General features: G+C 37.7%; 2 protein-coding genes across 3 annotated transcripts; both read left to right on the top strand.

Annotated features, from left to right (window-relative positions):
* Positions 1 to 1,960: 1,960 nt before the first annotated feature.
* Positions 1,961 to 2,456, top strand: LOC119546303. Its single transcript, XM_037852495.1, is given in 4 exon segments — positions 1,961 to 2,097; positions 2,154 to 2,187; positions 2,189 to 2,359; positions 2,361 to 2,456. Coding segments are annotated over 4 exon segments (438 nt in total).
* Positions 2,457 to 16,414: 13,958 nt separating this feature from the next.
* LOC119547795 lies at positions 16,415 to 17,141 on the top strand. 2 transcript variants are annotated; one of them, XM_037854811.1, is made up of 3 exons: positions 16,415 to 16,543; positions 16,603 to 16,791; positions 16,877 to 17,141. In XM_037854811.1, the coding sequence occupies exons 1-3, from the start codon at positions 16,478 to 16,480 to the stop codon at positions 17,123 to 17,125; spliced, it is 504 nt and encodes a 167-aa protein (XP_037710739.1). In that variant the 5' UTR covers positions 16,415 to 16,477; the 3' UTR covers positions 17,126 to 17,141. The 2 variants fall into 2 exon arrangements, with proteins under 2 accessions (XP_037710739.1, XP_037710736.1); XM_037854808.1 differs by having other exon boundaries at positions 16,874 to 17,141.
* The last annotated feature ends 814 nt before the right edge of the window (positions 17,142 to 17,955 follow it).

Raw genomic sequence — 17,955 nt, 5'->3', positions numbered from 1 at the left:
ATGGGAAATATGATATAGGTGATGATTTCATTTTACAATTGGTATACAAATTAAGAAACTATATTACAGTTATAGGTGGTCAGTAAATATATAAATGGTTATTTGACATTGTTTAAGTCATTTTCCAAAGATACGACCTTTATCTGTTAGAGACAAGTCTTAGCCAACTTGAGGTCATGTCGGCTTGGGTTCCAAGAAGTCTAAGTTTCCGCAAATTGTATAGACCGCCCTCTTATGTGTGCATATGCAGTTCAGTGTGCAGCGTCGACGTCGACTAACAAATCCTTTTGGCATTATAAACATTATTAAAATTTCATGTTTCCTGCTACGAGCGACATCGCCGACCTGCCACTCCCACTTTGCCTCTAACCACCGCCCCCTATTCGCCGCCGCCCACTCAAAACGCAAACGTAACGAAACATGAAGCTCGAAACATGGAAGGCCGAGAAGTGGAAAAGGACGAGGCTTTCGGTCCGCATATAGCTCTCTAAATATCCTGACCAGTGAGGCCCCGTACCCCGAAGAGGTCCTTCTCGGATCCGGATCCTGTAGACCCACCACCACCACCACTTCCCCGGCCATAAGACTGTCTAGCCTTACTTATTTGCAGCATGCTTCATGCTTTATGGTTACTTGGTCAAGGGCCTTTCATGCTCTCTAACACACACATACGCATACTGGCTTAAGCTAACACACACATGCCACACGCACACACACACTCACAAAAAAAACACCCATAAAGACCGAGACACGAAATGCATGAAATTTTGCGCCGTAAATCGTTAAAATGATTTTATTTAAGTAAATATGCAAAAATGCTTTTGTTAGACTCGTAGCATTATGTCCTGGGTCAGAACTGAACACGTTAATATCCGGAATTTAATTTGAAAATTTAACAATCCACATAAAAGAGAGATACGAGCGGAGAGTAGGTAAATATTTAATACAGAATGTGCTTTATTTTACGACTGGCATGGTTTGGGGTCCACATGTCACATGCGAAATCTTTGATGGCAAATCTCAAAGAGAGATGTGGTAAATGGAAATAGTGCCGTGAATGATGTCTTATTTATGCAAATCTAAAGCACTATGTGAGGGAGTAGACGAGAGTGAGTCATTTATCAAAATTCAGGTAAATACATTATGACTAAATTGCTTCTAAACAAAAGGCAAAAAAAGGAAATGCAGATTCAACATGGCTAGCAATATTATACTAAATAGTAAGAACATAAATAGTAGAATATAAATAAAGACTTAAGTTATTTATTTTTCCAAGAAGTAACAGGAATACATTTCTTGCTCTACATTTTAATCAGACAAAACTGCAAGGTTTCAGTAAAACGTTTATTAACTGTTTTGATTGGATTAAATTAATTACCAAATTTAGAAGTATGCTTATCATACTATTAATATCAATCAATTATATATTTTTTGAAAATTTTTCAAGTTAAAGTTCGCGAAAGCCGTTTGACCTTTGCTCTCGGCTCGGTCGAGTCGCGGGGTCCAAAACCTTTTAAACAGTTGCGAAACTCCTCCAGGTCATTGTTATGGCAACTTCTTCCATGCAATAGCTTTGCAATTTTCTTGCCAACTCAGAAACTTCAGCTGCGGCAACGGCTTTTCTCCTAACTAGCTGTCCTGAGGGTGGAAACGGGCGTGGGCGTGGGGTGGTGGAAAAATCTATGGAAAATTCTGAGGAAGGCTAGGGCTAGAAGTGAGAGGTCTCTTCTGGCTGGCTAAACCCAAACGCACTTAACACTTGCCACTGAGTTTTGCGTAACTTTTGCGCCCGGAATCCGGCGAACTACTTTCATACCTGGGCAGGGGGTCTAAAGTCTACTTCAGTGCGTCACGTAGGCGCTTCAAAGTTTTCATTTTTGCAAAATTTACGATTTAACGTTAAAGTGGAGCAAAACAAAAAAAAAAAGTATCCCCTATATATTCCGTAGTACATATACGTATGTACTACTTAAAAGAATGGCAAACTTTGAACACGACCGAAATCCCACTAAGTAAGTGTACGCCCAGTTCAGCTAGGTTCGGGTTCCGGGAATATCCTCCGGGTTAGCCGGGCTCTCCGGCCGGGTTCAGCTGCACGTACTTTGGATTTTGTTGCGTCTCCTTCTTTATTGCACTTAAGATTTACTCATCAGCAGGTGTGCCCGTGCCCGGGTGGCTTCCATCTTTCGTCTTTCGTCTTCCAGCCCCAAAACCGGAATCTACGATTGAATTTCAGACAGTATACGGCTCTCAGCCAACCAAACCACCCAAAACCACCAACCGGCGGCCAAGAAAAACGCAAAGGCTTTTGCAATTTTTATGTGCAATTTTTTACATGAGAACCAAAGGCGGTATGAGAGTGTCGCTTGTGGCTCGTTAAGGTTAAGGGGGGATGGGTGGTTTTGGGGTGCGGGTGTAGCAGTTGGGATGCCACTGATAACTGGAGAGTGGATTAGTCTCTGGGTATCGTTTGGAAAGACCGAGCTCACAGGCTCATAAAATATTGAATGTAAATTGCAGGTTAAAGCTTGGTGTATCTAAAACGCGAAAACAAGTTTAATTGCCACCAAGTCTAAAACAGTATAATACTACAATTATAGTTATAGTTTATTTTCTGCAAATATAGTTAATAATTTAGTTCTGCATATCACGTGTATCAAACACTTATTTTAAATACCTTCCGCCCCACGTTGGGCGCCACTATATAATATAGATAATGAGTTTTGGCAAAGATTACTCCTTGCACTCTTTGATTTCAATATTAAGTACCTATAGACATGGCATAGCTTTGTAACCCTAATTGAAATTCAATAAGGTCCCACATGCCTCACACCTAATGGCATTCCTAGAGGGTATTGAACACGAGATCTCGGCACATTTTTGCTATGATTTAGTGTGCACCACCTGCCGAATCATCGCCACCCAGCGCCCGCAAATACAATTTAAATTTTTAAGCGGCATCTACTTTGGACACGCCTTGGCCTGGGATTCGTGTCACGCAGCCTCGACGGGTGGCAGAGTCATCAGCATCCCGCCCCTCTTGGTCCCCACCATCAGCATTGAAGCATCAGCATGTTGTCCTTTGGCTTCGCTTTTGCCAGTTTTTTTTTTTGCCAGGGAGCTCTTTGTTGAATGTTGCAATTTCAACCCGTTGATGGATTTGATGGTTTTTTCCCTGTGCTCTTCTTTTGTGCACTTGAAGAAATAGGTTATCTCTACCCAATTGATTTGAGAAAATGTTATTTCACTTAAATCAAATAAATATGAAACCCATACAAATTTGTAGTTATTGTCTCGAGGAGTTAATAAATATTATTATTATTTTCTTTTTCTTTAATCTCTCCTTAGGACACTTTCTAAACTTGATAAGTTCACAATAAGTAGTGAGATTAGTAGAAATTAGGATTAGAATACATATTATAAGCTTTAAAATTTGTGTTTCTTAAGCAAATGTTGAAGGGAACATTATAGTTATTCTCGTACAATACAATATGAAACTCTCTTTATCGAAATAACAGGTCGGAACAAATCTTTCTTGAACCGGTTGCGATTCCTTTTCCGCCTGTGTATCTATGTGTCCTGGCAGCGGCTGCAAAATCAGCGCAAATCAGTGGCAAAAAGGGCCCGCGGACGCAAAGGGGGCGGAACAAACTCAAATTGATGACACCCGCAGCGTCCTGTCTGTCATTGATACTTGCAAAAATGCTCCTTTACATGTCGCACGCACACGCTGCGCTGAAATGACACTAAATTTGGTTGATTAGATGCCCGCCAAACAACAAATCGGATTTGGCATCCTGCCCCCCAAAAGTCCCCACAACACCGTATTTCTTTACCCTGGAATATATTGTATATCAGTCTCATTGTCGGCGCGAACCCGTCGCAATCAATGGTACTACAGAATCTGCATTAGGCTCAGGGCGTGTTTAAAAATCCTTTTGCCTAAATGGGGACAGAAATCTGGAATTTAAGAATATATTTAATATTCTAGGCATTATCAAGGGTATCGCTTAAAATATAAATATCACCAAATATCTTAATGAAAAGTTGTGGTTTCTGGTATAGTGAATAAAGAAAGGCCTATATATTATATTGAAGTAAATAAGAAGCGGGTGTAAAATAAACAGTCGTTGTCCTTTTATATTTATATGTTTTGTATATTTTTGCAAGTCCTAGATTAATTCAAAATATTATGTTGATGAAACGAAGCTCGCATTTGTTTTGCTAAGCTTGTAAAGCTTTATAATTGCTTTATTTAAAGCTCATCGGTATATAACAAAATGGAACTCTATAAACTATGATGATATTCACTTTTTGTTAGTTCAATATTTTCACGTTTTCACAGCCAATTTTCCTAATCCATTTTCATCACAGGCATGTGGTAATTTTATTTGATGGGTAACCCTGTTCGGGAATAGACAGGTTTCTTTTTTTGTCGCTTTCAGAAGCCCCATCAAAAGTTCCGTTTTCGCGTCGTTTTATGTACCAGTTAACGTCAGCCTAATTGACAAATCTGCGCTTAACAAGCAAACGCAATCTGCTGCAACACTCACATGGATCCACATGGACGGCGGGCTTAGGGGGCGAGTGCAAACGACAGTCGAGTGGGGGGCATATAAATTAACACAAGTATTTTTACCTGAACCACACCCACCATGCAGAATGCATGCTAACAACCACTTAGCGCACACGTACCACCCACTTCCCCATTCCCCGATTCCCCCACCACATACCCCTTTTTGGAACCCCGCCAATGATGAACAACTATTAAAGAAATTACGAGCTGATTCAAACGCTCGGTGTCTGGGGAACTCGAATAGATTTGTGATGGGGGTTACGGGGAACGGGAACTGGAAACCTTTGGGGTTGCGTTTTATTTGCAACAATTTGACGCAAGTTGAAATGCATGCGGGTGCGTTAAAAGTTGCCGAATTTCGAATTTTATGTGCGCTCCTCAAACACTAACAAAAATTAGATTATAATATTGATATTAAAAATCCGATATCTAAATTTTTTCGGGAAACATTAAAATCGGTGCGTAAATTTAATGGAGAGTACATCGAAATTGTATTGAAATCAATATAAATAATTATTAAATGTTTTTTTTTAGTTTTCCAGTTTAGTAATACCTAAATAAATACATAAAACGATAAAAAGAAGTACATATAAATTAAATATTATTATAAAAAAAGTTTTTTCAATTTTTGTAAAGGAAACAAAGGACTATTAAATATAGGTGTACCTTTTTAATCTAATTTTGTTTAGTTATTTATAAACTCAATGAATTTTTATACATTTTTTTTTCGTAAATTTGTAAGAAACTCCGTGAATGTTTCTTGGATGAATACATTGTTAGTTAAGTGAATCAATCACCTTTTCTTTCAAGTGCACTTGCCGTTTTCCCTGAACTCGGATCTCCCGCATACGGGAAACTTTGCTGCGCGACAGCCTGTGTAAATAGTTGTCTATCGAGGGGGCTAGATACGGATACCATACGATCCATGGGGAGAGGCGGAGAATGCGGAACGGAGTCGGGATTGGCATAATATGCCCTCGGTGGGTCGGCCAGACGTAAAACCCAGAGCCAAAAGAAGCGCCAGCCTCAATCAAAGTTGGGCGTATAATGATTGTGCCCACAAAAAGCCAGCAGGATAAAGTTTTTCGCACAAGCGGTTGCATCTTTGCATCTCCATCTCCATCTTTGTCTTAACCAGCACTTTTAATTTCGCCACAAGGCGATGCTACGCTGCCGAGCGCATCTTCAATGAAATTTTAAACAAATAAAATGGCTTCGACTGCGCCTTCGTCTTCGACTTAATGATGTGGCTGCCACCCCGCCGTTGGCCTCGCACTTAAATTAGTTTCTGCCAAAAAAGCCAAGGAGAAGAAAGTATAACAAGGAAGGAATTTCGGGCCAAGAGTGTGGGCCTGTATAACGCCTTGTTTGGCTGACACTGGGTAAGACATTGAATCGAAAATAGCGATATACCAAATTATTTAGTATTAGTTTTAAATTATAATAAATTAACCCAAAGAATTTTCTATAAATATATACAATTTTAGTCTATGTTGCTTTATTATAGGAAATATTTGGATGTTGCAATAACAAAATACTTTCTTAAATTCTGGTTTTAAAAAAGATGGCTTTTGTTAAAACAAAGTAACCAACAATATCCCGAGATAGGATGGACTACCAAATTGAAAGAGCGCCTGAGGCGTGATTTTTGTAGCCCACTGTTTGATGTTTGCGAGGAGTGGTGAAAACTTTTGCTGCCCCTCTTATAGCTCCTGAAATATCAACAGCATTAGGAGTCTTTAAACTTGCCCCCGATGGCTGAGTCAGCTTAATGAATGCAACCCTATTGGCGCTTTGGCCCCGACCCACCCGATATTTCAGCCCGATTTGCTGGCCGAGCCCCTGGCTGCAACTTAAATTGGAACTGCTTCCGGCGGCTTTAAATACCGTTAGTCACGCACCCAAGTACGTTCGTTCCTTCGGTTCGATGGGGTTCAGTTCGAAGGTGTCTTTAACCGAGGTCCGTCCGCTTACATTGTCTCGGCTCTACCTAAAGCCACGGCCAAAGCCGAAAGCCAGAGCGACTATCATGCAATTGGCAGCGACCCATTCCGAACTGGCTTATCTGACCCCTCCTCCATCACACGATCCAATATGTCTGACTAACTGACTCAGCGCTTTGATTGCCAGCGGAGCGGGAAAGGAAGCAATTTTTCCTTCTGCCGCTGCCTTGGCGCTTGGCTTCCGTTTTAACCACCCAGCACCCCAACATCCCACCACTCATACCCGCCAAAAAACTTCAACTTTGGCTTAATTTCGCGCACGAAGTAATACGAAAAGGAGAATTGGTGGGGAGGCGGTAACACGTGCGGCATCCTTAACACATTCCAACAACTGAAACTACATAATAAAACACTTGGCGCTAAGGTTAAATTCCTCTTTCCCATTCCCTACAGAGAAACAAATATTTGATGCTTGTTTAAAGGTTAAACAATATAAACAATATTCTGTTCGTATTGCTCTCTATCAACTTATAATGTTCACGCCAAAAATAAAAAGGTAGATTTAAACCCATAACAACTTAAGGAAGAAATCCTGTAATATTACAATATGTTTAAAGCTTTATTAATTTCCAATAAAATGCTCTAGCTTACTTTATATTTTCTAAAGAATATAAAACAAGTTATTACAATCATTACACAGAATATGATACGTTTTAAGTGAAAAAATCTGGATTAAAACATATTTATGAGTAAAACAAAATTGTTATCAACCGTTTTACATCTGCTTTGACCCTGTCATTGCATCTAATAATTTTTTAGTAATCTAAAATAAGATGTATATTTAAATGTTAAAATATTTCCCTTTAGTGTGATACTATGCTTCGCCCACAGAAATTAAAACTAGAACGTTGCAACATTTTCGCGGGATGTTTTCACTTCGTTCGGGTGCGCGAAGTCAGGGCCTAAAGACCTGGGTTCGGGGGCGGGTGGGAGGTCTCGTCAATTATTGAGGAGCAGGTTGGCTGACTGAAAAAGGTGTGCTTTTAATTGTCCTCGTCGCCATCGTCGTCCGTGGCCGTTTTTGTTTTTGCCAATATATATTTAGCACAAACGCCCACGACTCCAACGAGATATTCCTGGCACAAATTGCTCTGGTGGCTGGTGATGGCGTTGATGTGGCCGTTTGTTTGACTGCTTGTTTTGTAATAATTTAGAAACTTTCGCTGAATATGTGCTTTTGCTGTTGTGGCATGTCTGTAGAGCAAAAGTATGGGTGGGATTGCATGTGCAGCGAACAGTGGGTGGACAAACATATCCCTTTTTAAGAAAAAGAACAAACCTAAAATAATGCTAAAACAATTGTTGGTATGACAAATGTACACAAGTGTTTTTTTAAGAAATATTTTTTGAGTAAGAAATAAAAAAAATTTTTTTTACTATTACCATGAATTATAAAATAGTTTCCTGAGATATCTTTTTTATACGAATTGTTTTTACTCTTCATATGTAGTATAAAACTAAGTATTTTATGTGACGTTTCTTAAAATACGATTTCCAGCTATTTAATTGGCTAACATTTTTTTCATAAAAATAATAACTAGATTTAAGTCCTATCCAATTTGTTGCAAAATTTGTAGATAACAAAGGATCGCCAAAAATCTTACTCAAAAAAATTTAAAGTGTCATCGCACGTACTTTTGTTTTTATTCAAAACTCATCAGCTATTTCATTTTCCAGGCTTGCTTTTCTCTTCAGGAATAATTATTCTATTTAAAGGTATTTAAGGCACCCATTAAAACATTTCGCACTCGAAAATTGTTCCCTCATCAAACTAATTTCACCTCATTCCAAATAACGAGTTTACCGCCATCCTCTTGGAAATTTTCCTTTGGCAAACCTATGGCACCCACTGTCCCCAACACACACACCCATTCATCCATATCCCCAATGTCTGTTTTTGTTGCTTTCTACTTTCTCCTTCCAATTTCCCCGTTTTACCCACACTTCACCCGTCAGCCGCTTAATTCAAAGCCTTTTCCTTTTGCCTTTGAGATTTGCGTGTTTCGCTTAATGAAGAAGACAAATAATCGCGCAATTAAAGCCTTTTAGCTTTAAGCGCGAGTAAATAATTGCTGTGAGTGCAGAAACGAACACACGCACACAGCGCGCAGTTACACAGATACTAAATACATAGCCGGATCCACAGACTCACAGATACGGATTCGCACACCGAGGCACAGAGCGTCCTGAGCGCTGCACTAACAAATGGTAAATGTATTCAAACAACAAATCTTAATGGCACGCTACAATGAATAGTAAACGAGCACAAGGAGCGGAGCGAAGTAAACGCAGGTGGGAAGATAGCGATGAATACCTGGGCAGATGCACTTAAAAAAAAACGAGGTTATTTTTAATATAACTTACAAACATCTATTTTTAATCGAAACTTCAGCGAATTACATTTAATTTAATGTTTTGGTAGTTATTTATTCTTCAAACTTATCGATTTTTATATAGCGATGACATTGTATAAAAACATTTTAAAATATAATAGAGGAAATATAGAACAAACAATAAAAATGGTCAATGTATAAAAGGAGTAAGAAAATGATTATTATTATTATCTAATGCTAACTTATAGTTAAGACTGTAATCTAACAGAGGGTTGATTATGGAGCTAGATAAATATATTCCTAATGGTGGGTTAGTTGTATAATATTATTATTATTTTTACAATTTCTTTATGCCTTGTCTGGAACTATTAGAATTAGAATTAATATTAGTATAAGTAAGAAAATATATTTTGCAAATATTCTAGAAAATATATATAATTTATGGAATATAATTTCGAGTGTATTGAAGCCTAGAAAATATCCCCGTGCCCATCCTTTCCCCCTTCTTTCCCGTGCATGTTGACTTGACTTGGCTTCCGTGCAAAATTCTTAATTGCACCTGGTGTACGGCGCTTTCCGCTGACTGGAATATCTGGATAGCTGGCTGGCTCTTGATGGGTTAGATTAACTGCCTGACAAGTAAGCCCCCTCCCCCCATCGCACATGGGGCAGAACAGACTTGGTTGCTGCTTCCGGCTGACTGTCAGTTGGACGAACCAGTCCGTCAGTCAGAGATTCGGAGCCTTAGTCTGTTGGTGTAATTTTTTCACGGCTTATCCGGACTCACTCCCTCTATAGAGGGTATACCCATTGTTAACCAACCCCAAACCGCTCAAGTGCCCTCGACTCACGTGCTCAGCACTCGTAATTATTTTCCCTATTGTTCGAATTAAATGCTCAAGGATTTAGGGCTCTGTTCAGGATTTGTGCCACCCACACACACAAAATGTTATTAATTGTGGTTGGGGAAATGGAGACGGGGTGGCCAAAGAAAGATCGCTTTTCTTTCCCCTTTCACCACTTTCTTTTCTCTTTTTTGCATTGACACTTGGCATAATTATTGCTTTCGGAAATTGCTTGGCTAGAGAGGAAATTGATTTTATAACCAAATATACCACTTATCACTTTCTGCCGACTGCCTCAATACACACTAAATAAAATGCTGTCAGAATATTCATGATTTTATTGGTTTTTGAAGAGAAAAACAGCTAAATAAAACCCACATTTTAATTAATTCTACTTCAAAACGGTTGCCTTTAATTTAAAACCTCAAATCAAAGTTCAGCAATTGCTTTGAGCATCTTAGCTGAGCCTTTGGCCCTGCCGGTCATAATTTTTGGTAAGACGATGTGGCCCGGCTCGTCCTTTGTGGTAAATTTAAATTTATTTGTTGCTCCTGAAATTGATAACATAACTTTCTTCAGGTTTCCACATCGTTAGCTCGCTATGCAGCGGAAAGTTTTATATTTCAACAATTTTACAATTTTGCCACACAACCACCGGCATACTTGGCCACTTCTTGAGGCATCTCAGCCATTGCTTTCCCGCCTTTACCGCCACTCCGTTTCTATCTCTCGCGAAAATTGTTCCGAAAATTGTCATTGGTTCTAGTGGTGCTGCTGCTGGTGCTTTTGCCTCTGGTTTTGTGGTTGCTCCAGCGTCAAGTCATAAATTACAGAGCGAGTCATTGGAAAAGCAGAAAAGCGGGTGGAAAACGCCTGGGGTGGGGGGAGTTTTCAGCTACTTTCTTGGCTACTTGTGGAAATTGTTGAATTTATGCATGCATTACTTGATTTGTTGTCCTTAGATGCTGGCGACGTAATTTATTTGTTTGTCCCCAAACTCTGCTCCATGGTCGCACGCCCCAGAAAGTATGCAGCACTTAAGCCAAAGTCATATAAATGTTTATTAAAGCTAACAAATGTGTGCCGGACCCTCCAATAAACCCACCCGATTCACATGAGCAAAAGTTTAGTGAAAGCACTTGTACACTCAATTTGAAAATATGACAGTGTTGTCTCCTTAGATATTCAATGCTTTTAACCCCAAGTGGAAGTCCAACAAAGGGAGAAGCTGAACAATGGGGACTTTCGACTGATTCGCTGTGACTTCTGTCCAAAGGAGCACAGCGAAAAGGTACAAGGCCAGCACTTTTCCCCCCTATCAACTGGCAAATAAAGGAGATTCTCGGATGGGGGACATCTCGTAAAAACCACACGGCGACATCTGACTCGGGTTTCCATATGTGCGTGAATATAAACACGTCACTAAACTATGGTGCTCCACCCCTCAAATCTTCTAGCCACCCCCAAAACCACCAACTTGTCCGTTTCAATTGAACGAAAGCGAAAAGGAGAAAAATATGAGTGGAAAAACTGGATATCCGATATGTTTTTATACTCTTAGTATACTCTTAAATTATAATTTATACAAATTAAAATACTTTCTTTGGCTAATAGTTTGGTATACATTTTATAAGTCTTACAAATATATTTTTTTCTTTTTTTTAAATTATAGTTAATACTTTGTTACATTTAAAAATAAGTAAAAAACATCGTAGAATTAATAATTATGGTATTTTATATCTTAAGATTGGCTATGTATACGACTCTTTTTTTAATATAAATAATAATAATTATATAATTACTTAAGCAATTATATTATAAATATATAAATATAACTTTTGTAAATAAAAATGAGGCAACCCCTCTTGAAAAGGTTGCAGAAATAAAAAAAAATATGAAAAGCCAAAAATCGAGGCATCTACTTTTATTCTAGAAAATTGTTATTTAAAATATTAAACAAAAAAATTTTTAAATAATTTGTTATTAAAATTAAAATTTTTGCAGATTAAAATGAGTGATACCCTTTCGGAGAGGGTGCAGAAAAAATATAAATGAAAAGCCAAAAATCGAGGCATCTACTTTCATTTGACTGCCACATCTAATTCGCACACCATTGCATAAATGAACATGTGCTCGCTCGTCGGTATACACTCCTGCTTGTGCCACTGTGTGTGTGCATAAACATTGGGGTAAACAGGATAATAGCAATAAAATATAAGCGCCAGTCGCGAGCTGGCTTTTGGTGGCTCTGTCCCAGCATAAGTTTGAATGGTTTTGGCCTCAGCTATTTTTATGGCTCGCTGGCGGGTTCGCCCCACCCCATTTGCTGTTTGTTTATTTGCCTCTTCGCTTTTGTTGTATGAGGCAGGCAACTTGCTTTCTTTTGCCATCATTTGATGTTGCGACTCCTTTCCGACAAGCCACTGTGACGTAATATGGGAAATATGTTTACAGTTCGCTATGCTGGCTTCCTATTTTCCTTTCTTTTTTGGTGGTGGAAAGTGGGTAGTTGGCCAGCCTTGGTTATGGAAATTTATTAAAATCTATGCCTGGCGGAAGTTTTTTGTTATTCGCTTCTCTCTATTGACATTTGCTTTATGGGTCAATGATTTAAGCTTCATTTCGCGATTGGAAAATTTGTCATTCTTATTGTATGGGGAAGTACAAAGATTCAACAAACATAATAAAGTTCCTATTTTTTATGTGGTTCATAAATATTTAATTTGGGAAAATTATTGGAGTATAAAGAGAATGGTTATCAAAATGTTAATATTTTTAGTAAAGGAAGTTTTTGTGTAGGCTAGAAATTTGTTAAAATAATATTAAGTAGGTAGGCTTTTAAAAAGTGGCTTGCTTATTGCCAATCGATTAATAATTATTTTTCAGATACATATAAATTTTTCAATTTAATTAAACTTCTCAAATCGCACCAAAAAATTGGAGAGCAAAGAGTGCGATTTAATTGTTCAAAAAAAAATAGTCTTAATTGTGTACGGCCATGGCTTGTTAGCACAAACAATAACATGCTGGCTCATTTAGCACAAACTATAATTAATTGCCAATTAATTTAACTGTCCTTGCTGTTGTTGGCTGCCAGCCGGCGCAGGACCATGTCCTTGCTGAAAGCTTATGCTATAATTTACGTTATTGAACCTATACGAGAATATTGATTATAATAATGAATATTTAATCAAAGTACGAATGGCAAAAAAAACTCAAATAAACAGGGCGGTATAGGTTTCATAATGAGATTGAAAGCTGGTGCTCTGAATATGTGTTTTTAACTGAATGTAATTAAATTAAAAAAATAATTTTAAAGAGTTTCAAAGGTGCAAAAAGAAAGTTGAAAATATTTGGTTATTGTGCAAATTATATCCAAAAAATAATAATGAGGGCTCATCGAGTGATAAGAAGCAGACTCAAATTTTAAATATGGTAAATGTACAAAAAAATGCAACAATATAATTTCAAGCAGCAATTCAAGTGCTATGAATCATCCCACATATTTGATAAGGCAGCTATGTTTAATTAAATCAACAAAAATATATTTTTTCAGAATATTTATAATATGACAGCGTATTTTCCCCTATAAATTTGCAGAGGGCAATGGGGGTCATGCAAATATTAACAAAAGGCGCATGAATTATGCTCCGCAGTCAGAACCATAAAAAATAACTCACTGAGGGAAACTCCATCTCCAGCTGCAATATTTACTTTGGCTACATTTGCAAATGGAGCATTACGAAAATAAACAAATTTTCATAAATGACAAGTACAAAGGGAGCGGAGCACAAAAGGATGTCCCATGCACACACACGTGTGTCCTGCGAGTGTACGAGTGTTTGTGCGTGTCTGTGGGGTTTTTCCAAAAAGTTTCAATTTGAACGACGTGGAAGGCAATTGAGAGAATGGAAAAGCCATCTGGGCGGGGGAAGGCAAAGGAAAGGGGACTGCAATTGGGCCATGTAAATTGTCACAGCAGCCAGGAGCTGGAGCAGTCGGAAAATCCTTGATAGTCGATATTATTTTTCTTACGGCGCTCCATTTGTTCCTTGCCCGCCATTTGTCAACTTTGGCTCGAATCGATTTCCATTTTATTGCCAAATAATGTTTTTGCCATAGATTGTGTCATGTTATTTATAGGGCCGCACAAAAGGTATGAATCGCACGTCACACGAATGGTTTATTGGCTAGCCGTTTTTTTTAAGCAATTCTATAATCAGACCCGCGATAAATCCACCCCCACAGCCATCCCTTTGAGCGTTAATCCTTTCACTGTGACTTATCACACGACTTTGACTAATAGCCCTTGTAGCTGGAGACCTTTTCCTTTCGGCCATTCGCCTCGAAAACACCTGGGTCAAACTAATTAAGCCTCTCGGAAGGCACCGAACCCCTCCCCTCCATTTCTGTGCCAAACAATGGGCTTAGAAACATAAATCAATCAGGCGAAACAGCAAGAACAAGCAGGGCCAACTTGACGAGTTCCATGGGCGACCCTCAAAACAATCCAATGGACAATGATTAATCGCATTACGGGCAGCGAGATGCGATGCGCGATGCCAACTGCGCTATTAAATACCCTTTGTGGAATTGGATCATTTGGAATTTCCGGAAATTAAAGAGGACTACGCCGACCAGGCTGGAATTTTGAAAATAATATCCATTAACCATAAAAATGTGTGAATGGAATTTTATTTTATTTAAATCACTTCACAAAGCAAGCTTGATCTATGCTGTCAGTCCAACATTTGACTCTAACGCATTTTTACTTTTAGTTCATAACTGACTGTTCATTTTTGACCTAAGGTATTTGATTTCGAAAACCCCATTTGTAAGTAAAAGATATTAACCCTAGCTATTTTATTTTTGTGTGTCATAGTTATGGACCAGTACTGGTGTAATTATTTAAGCGGCAAAGAGAATTTCAAAAACAAGGAGATGGAAAATCGAGCCAAGCTGGATGTAATGAAATATGTACGGGAATGTTCTGGAAGAAAATATGATAAACCAGTATCTATGGCAGATTGGGAGGACAATAGCAATTTGGAACTGGAGATAGTGGATCAGATGCGGCACATAGGCTTAAAGTCCTGGAGCGAATGTTCAGGACCGGAGGAACCACTAAACTTGCCAGGGTTGCCACCTTCTAAAACTCCAATGGAGCTGGGCACTGGAAAAAATCGATTTCCGCTAATTGTGGATCCTGAGTATTTTAATCGACTCCATATCTCTCGTGTTACAAATAAGAAAGACGTCTTACCGGGATATGAAACAATTGAAATAGATTTAAAAAAATAATGAACTAATTAAATGGCTTTCGAGTAATGTATTGCAAATTATTTTATTATTATGTAAATTGGCTAAAAGCTTTTCCGGTTTTGAATTAGCAGCCTCATCAGCGACTGGATATTCTTGCTTCACTCATTATGCGGCACCATTCAAAAAAGCGTTGAGTTATTTTCCTCATTTAACTTTGATTCGCAGCTAATTAAATTGCAAGTTGTGAATTCAATGCAAAACAAAAAACCAATGGTGAGAAAAGAAGTTGCCATCTGTTTTTTGGTGAGGCATCGTATGATTAGAATTTCAAAGCATAATGCTATCACCGCACGAGAGAGTAAGAAAAATGCAAGATTAGAAAAGGTATATTAAGGTTACATTTCAGCAATTAGTTATCAGTTTTTATATTTTTTTTTAGTTTTTTTTTTTTTCAAAGAAAACAAAAATAATATAAATTCGAAAAATTGAAGGAGATAACAGTGAGTAAATCTAAAACGTTGGAGAGAAAACGATGAATCAGAAAAATTGGACTTCAAGTCGGTTGGTGGAACAAAAAAAATTGGAAGATAGCGGTTTCTGGTTCCGAGTCAAGTGTCAAGCCGGATGGTGTTGGTGATAAGTACTACTACATTGAAAACAATACATACCGGATGGTGTTGGTGATAAGTACTACTACATTGAAAACAATACATACCGGAAGGTGTTGGTTAAAAGTACTACTACATTTAAAGCAATACATACTTAGACTGGAAAGATGCCATAGAATGATGTCAATCACTTAACTAACCGCGTTAATCCCCAAATGAACTCGAATGTACCATGTCCATGGATATCATGGATATCCATCGCATCAATGGGTAGTTTGTATCTAAAACTACTGGAAAGAAAGTTCCCTTCCTTAAATGAAATATATCTAAGCTGAGATTTAAGATGTAATTATTAATTTAAGGTCTGCGTGCAAATGGTACTAATAAATCAATGTATGAATATTGAAATTATTCTTCAATTATTAACTACAAGTTGGAAAGTAAGAAATCGAAATGTAAGGGATTGGAAAGATAATTATTTTGATGGGCCTACATATCGACATTTATCTGACTTGATAACTAAACAAATACACTTTAAAAAATTTTTAAGCTGCCCTAAACTAAATAATTTTTTGACTGTTTCAATATGGTTGTTAAATATTATACTTTTCTCAAAAATTACAAATGAAATGTAAAATAATTATGAATAAAACCCAATTGCGTTATTTCTTGAAATTTTAGTACAATTTTCAGTTGGGAAGTTCTAAGAGAGCAGCAAAAAGTCAATTATGATAGGATAAATATGAGAACTAGCTCTTATTTAGGCTGTCAAAATACTCGACACTTTTCAGCAGCGCTATATCGAAATCAGTCTTAATTTCATTTGTGTTGTGATCACATCGAAAGCGGAATGAGATACTTTATAGTACTTTTATTTTTCGGAATAGCCTGGCAATATAGTTTGGCAGCAGTACTGGTGAGTTTTTTTTCAAAATTTATATTTGTGATAATAATTTAAGCCTCTGTAATTTATAGCCGATTAAGCCTGATTCCCCGTCATTATCAGTTTCCGAAAAAGAAGAGAATGTTCAATTGGATAATATTTTGGGACCAAATCTATCAGAGGAAACTATAACTAATCCATTTCTAACCCATTTGGATTCATTGAGGACAAATGAAGAGCCTTCCGTCAAAGAAAATACTGAGATGTTTGGCAATGAAGACGTGAGTTGGGAGAGGCTGGGGGACTTTCCTTATTTTCGTAATATATTTTCGTAATAATAATTTATACCTCTGTAATTTATAGCAGCTTAAGACCGAATCTCCGCCATTATCAAATTCCGAGAAAGACGAGCCACTTCAATGGAATATTTATGATCAGAGATTAGATCTATCAGAGGAAACTATAAATAGTAATGTACTAATGGAGACTGCAAGAACAACGTATATTAAGCGAACCCAAACTGATCAATCTCTACCAATTTGGATCTTCTTAAAACTCATAATTCTAATAATAGGATTGTTTTGTTGGTGTGCCAACAAACGTGATACAAATTAATTTCGATTACTGCTTGAATTCTACTTTGCCATTTTTTTAGATTACCTTTAGATTACAGATTTTAAGAATTTTTGGAATATGGTAAAATGTGCTATTTTGCTCTGCTATTATTCTCTGTTCTGTTTACTTTTTTTGTATTTAATTTGTATTTCGATGTATAATATTGCTTTAAAATTTTATGTATACGGGAACTGGAAAAAACAGCTTTCCGCTAATTGTGGATCCTGAGTATTTTAATCGACTCCATATCTCTCTTGTTACAATTAAGAAAGTCGTTTTACCGGGATATAAAACAATTGAAATAGATTTTAAAAAAATTAATGAACCAATTAAATGGCTTTCGAGTAATATATTGCAAATTATTTTATTGTTTTTAGATGCAACCTTGTAACCTCCGGAAAGAATTCAGATTTGTAATAAAACAAATTACACTTTTTCTAGGGCATTGGTTATTCTGTTATCTAATTTTTTAACCCTTTCCTTCAACCAGCTGACCCTTGCGGATGTCATTCTGCTTTTTTGGCGCAGTCACGCTAATTAGCCCCAGACAAGGACAAGCCATCAGGCGACCACGCCCACGCCATTTCAACCCATTCGAAAGTCCTGCCAGACAAAAGAAGACCAAACCAAAGCTCGCCCTGCCCGGCACGCCCACTGTACACAGTTAAAAAAATAAATTTTACGAATTGTAAATAGCTTTAGTGCGCATAATTTTGTGGATTATGCTCACGCCCCATGAGGCGGCTGGTCCTTGAAGAGCCCGCAACGCCCAGGACTTGTTTACTCCTTTGGAGCCATGATAAATGCCTTGACATAAATCTCAGATGGAG

The sequence above is a fragment of the Drosophila subpulchrella genome, chromosome 2L (assembly GCF_014743375.2).
Source record: "Drosophila subpulchrella strain 33 F10 #4 breed RU33 chromosome 2L, RU_Dsub_v1.1 Primary Assembly, whole genome shotgun sequence".
NCBI lineage: Eukaryota > Metazoa > Arthropoda > Insecta > Diptera > Drosophilidae > Drosophila > Drosophila subpulchrella.
Note: the sequence above shows the minus strand (reverse complement) of the source record. Positions and strands in the feature narration are given on the sequence as shown.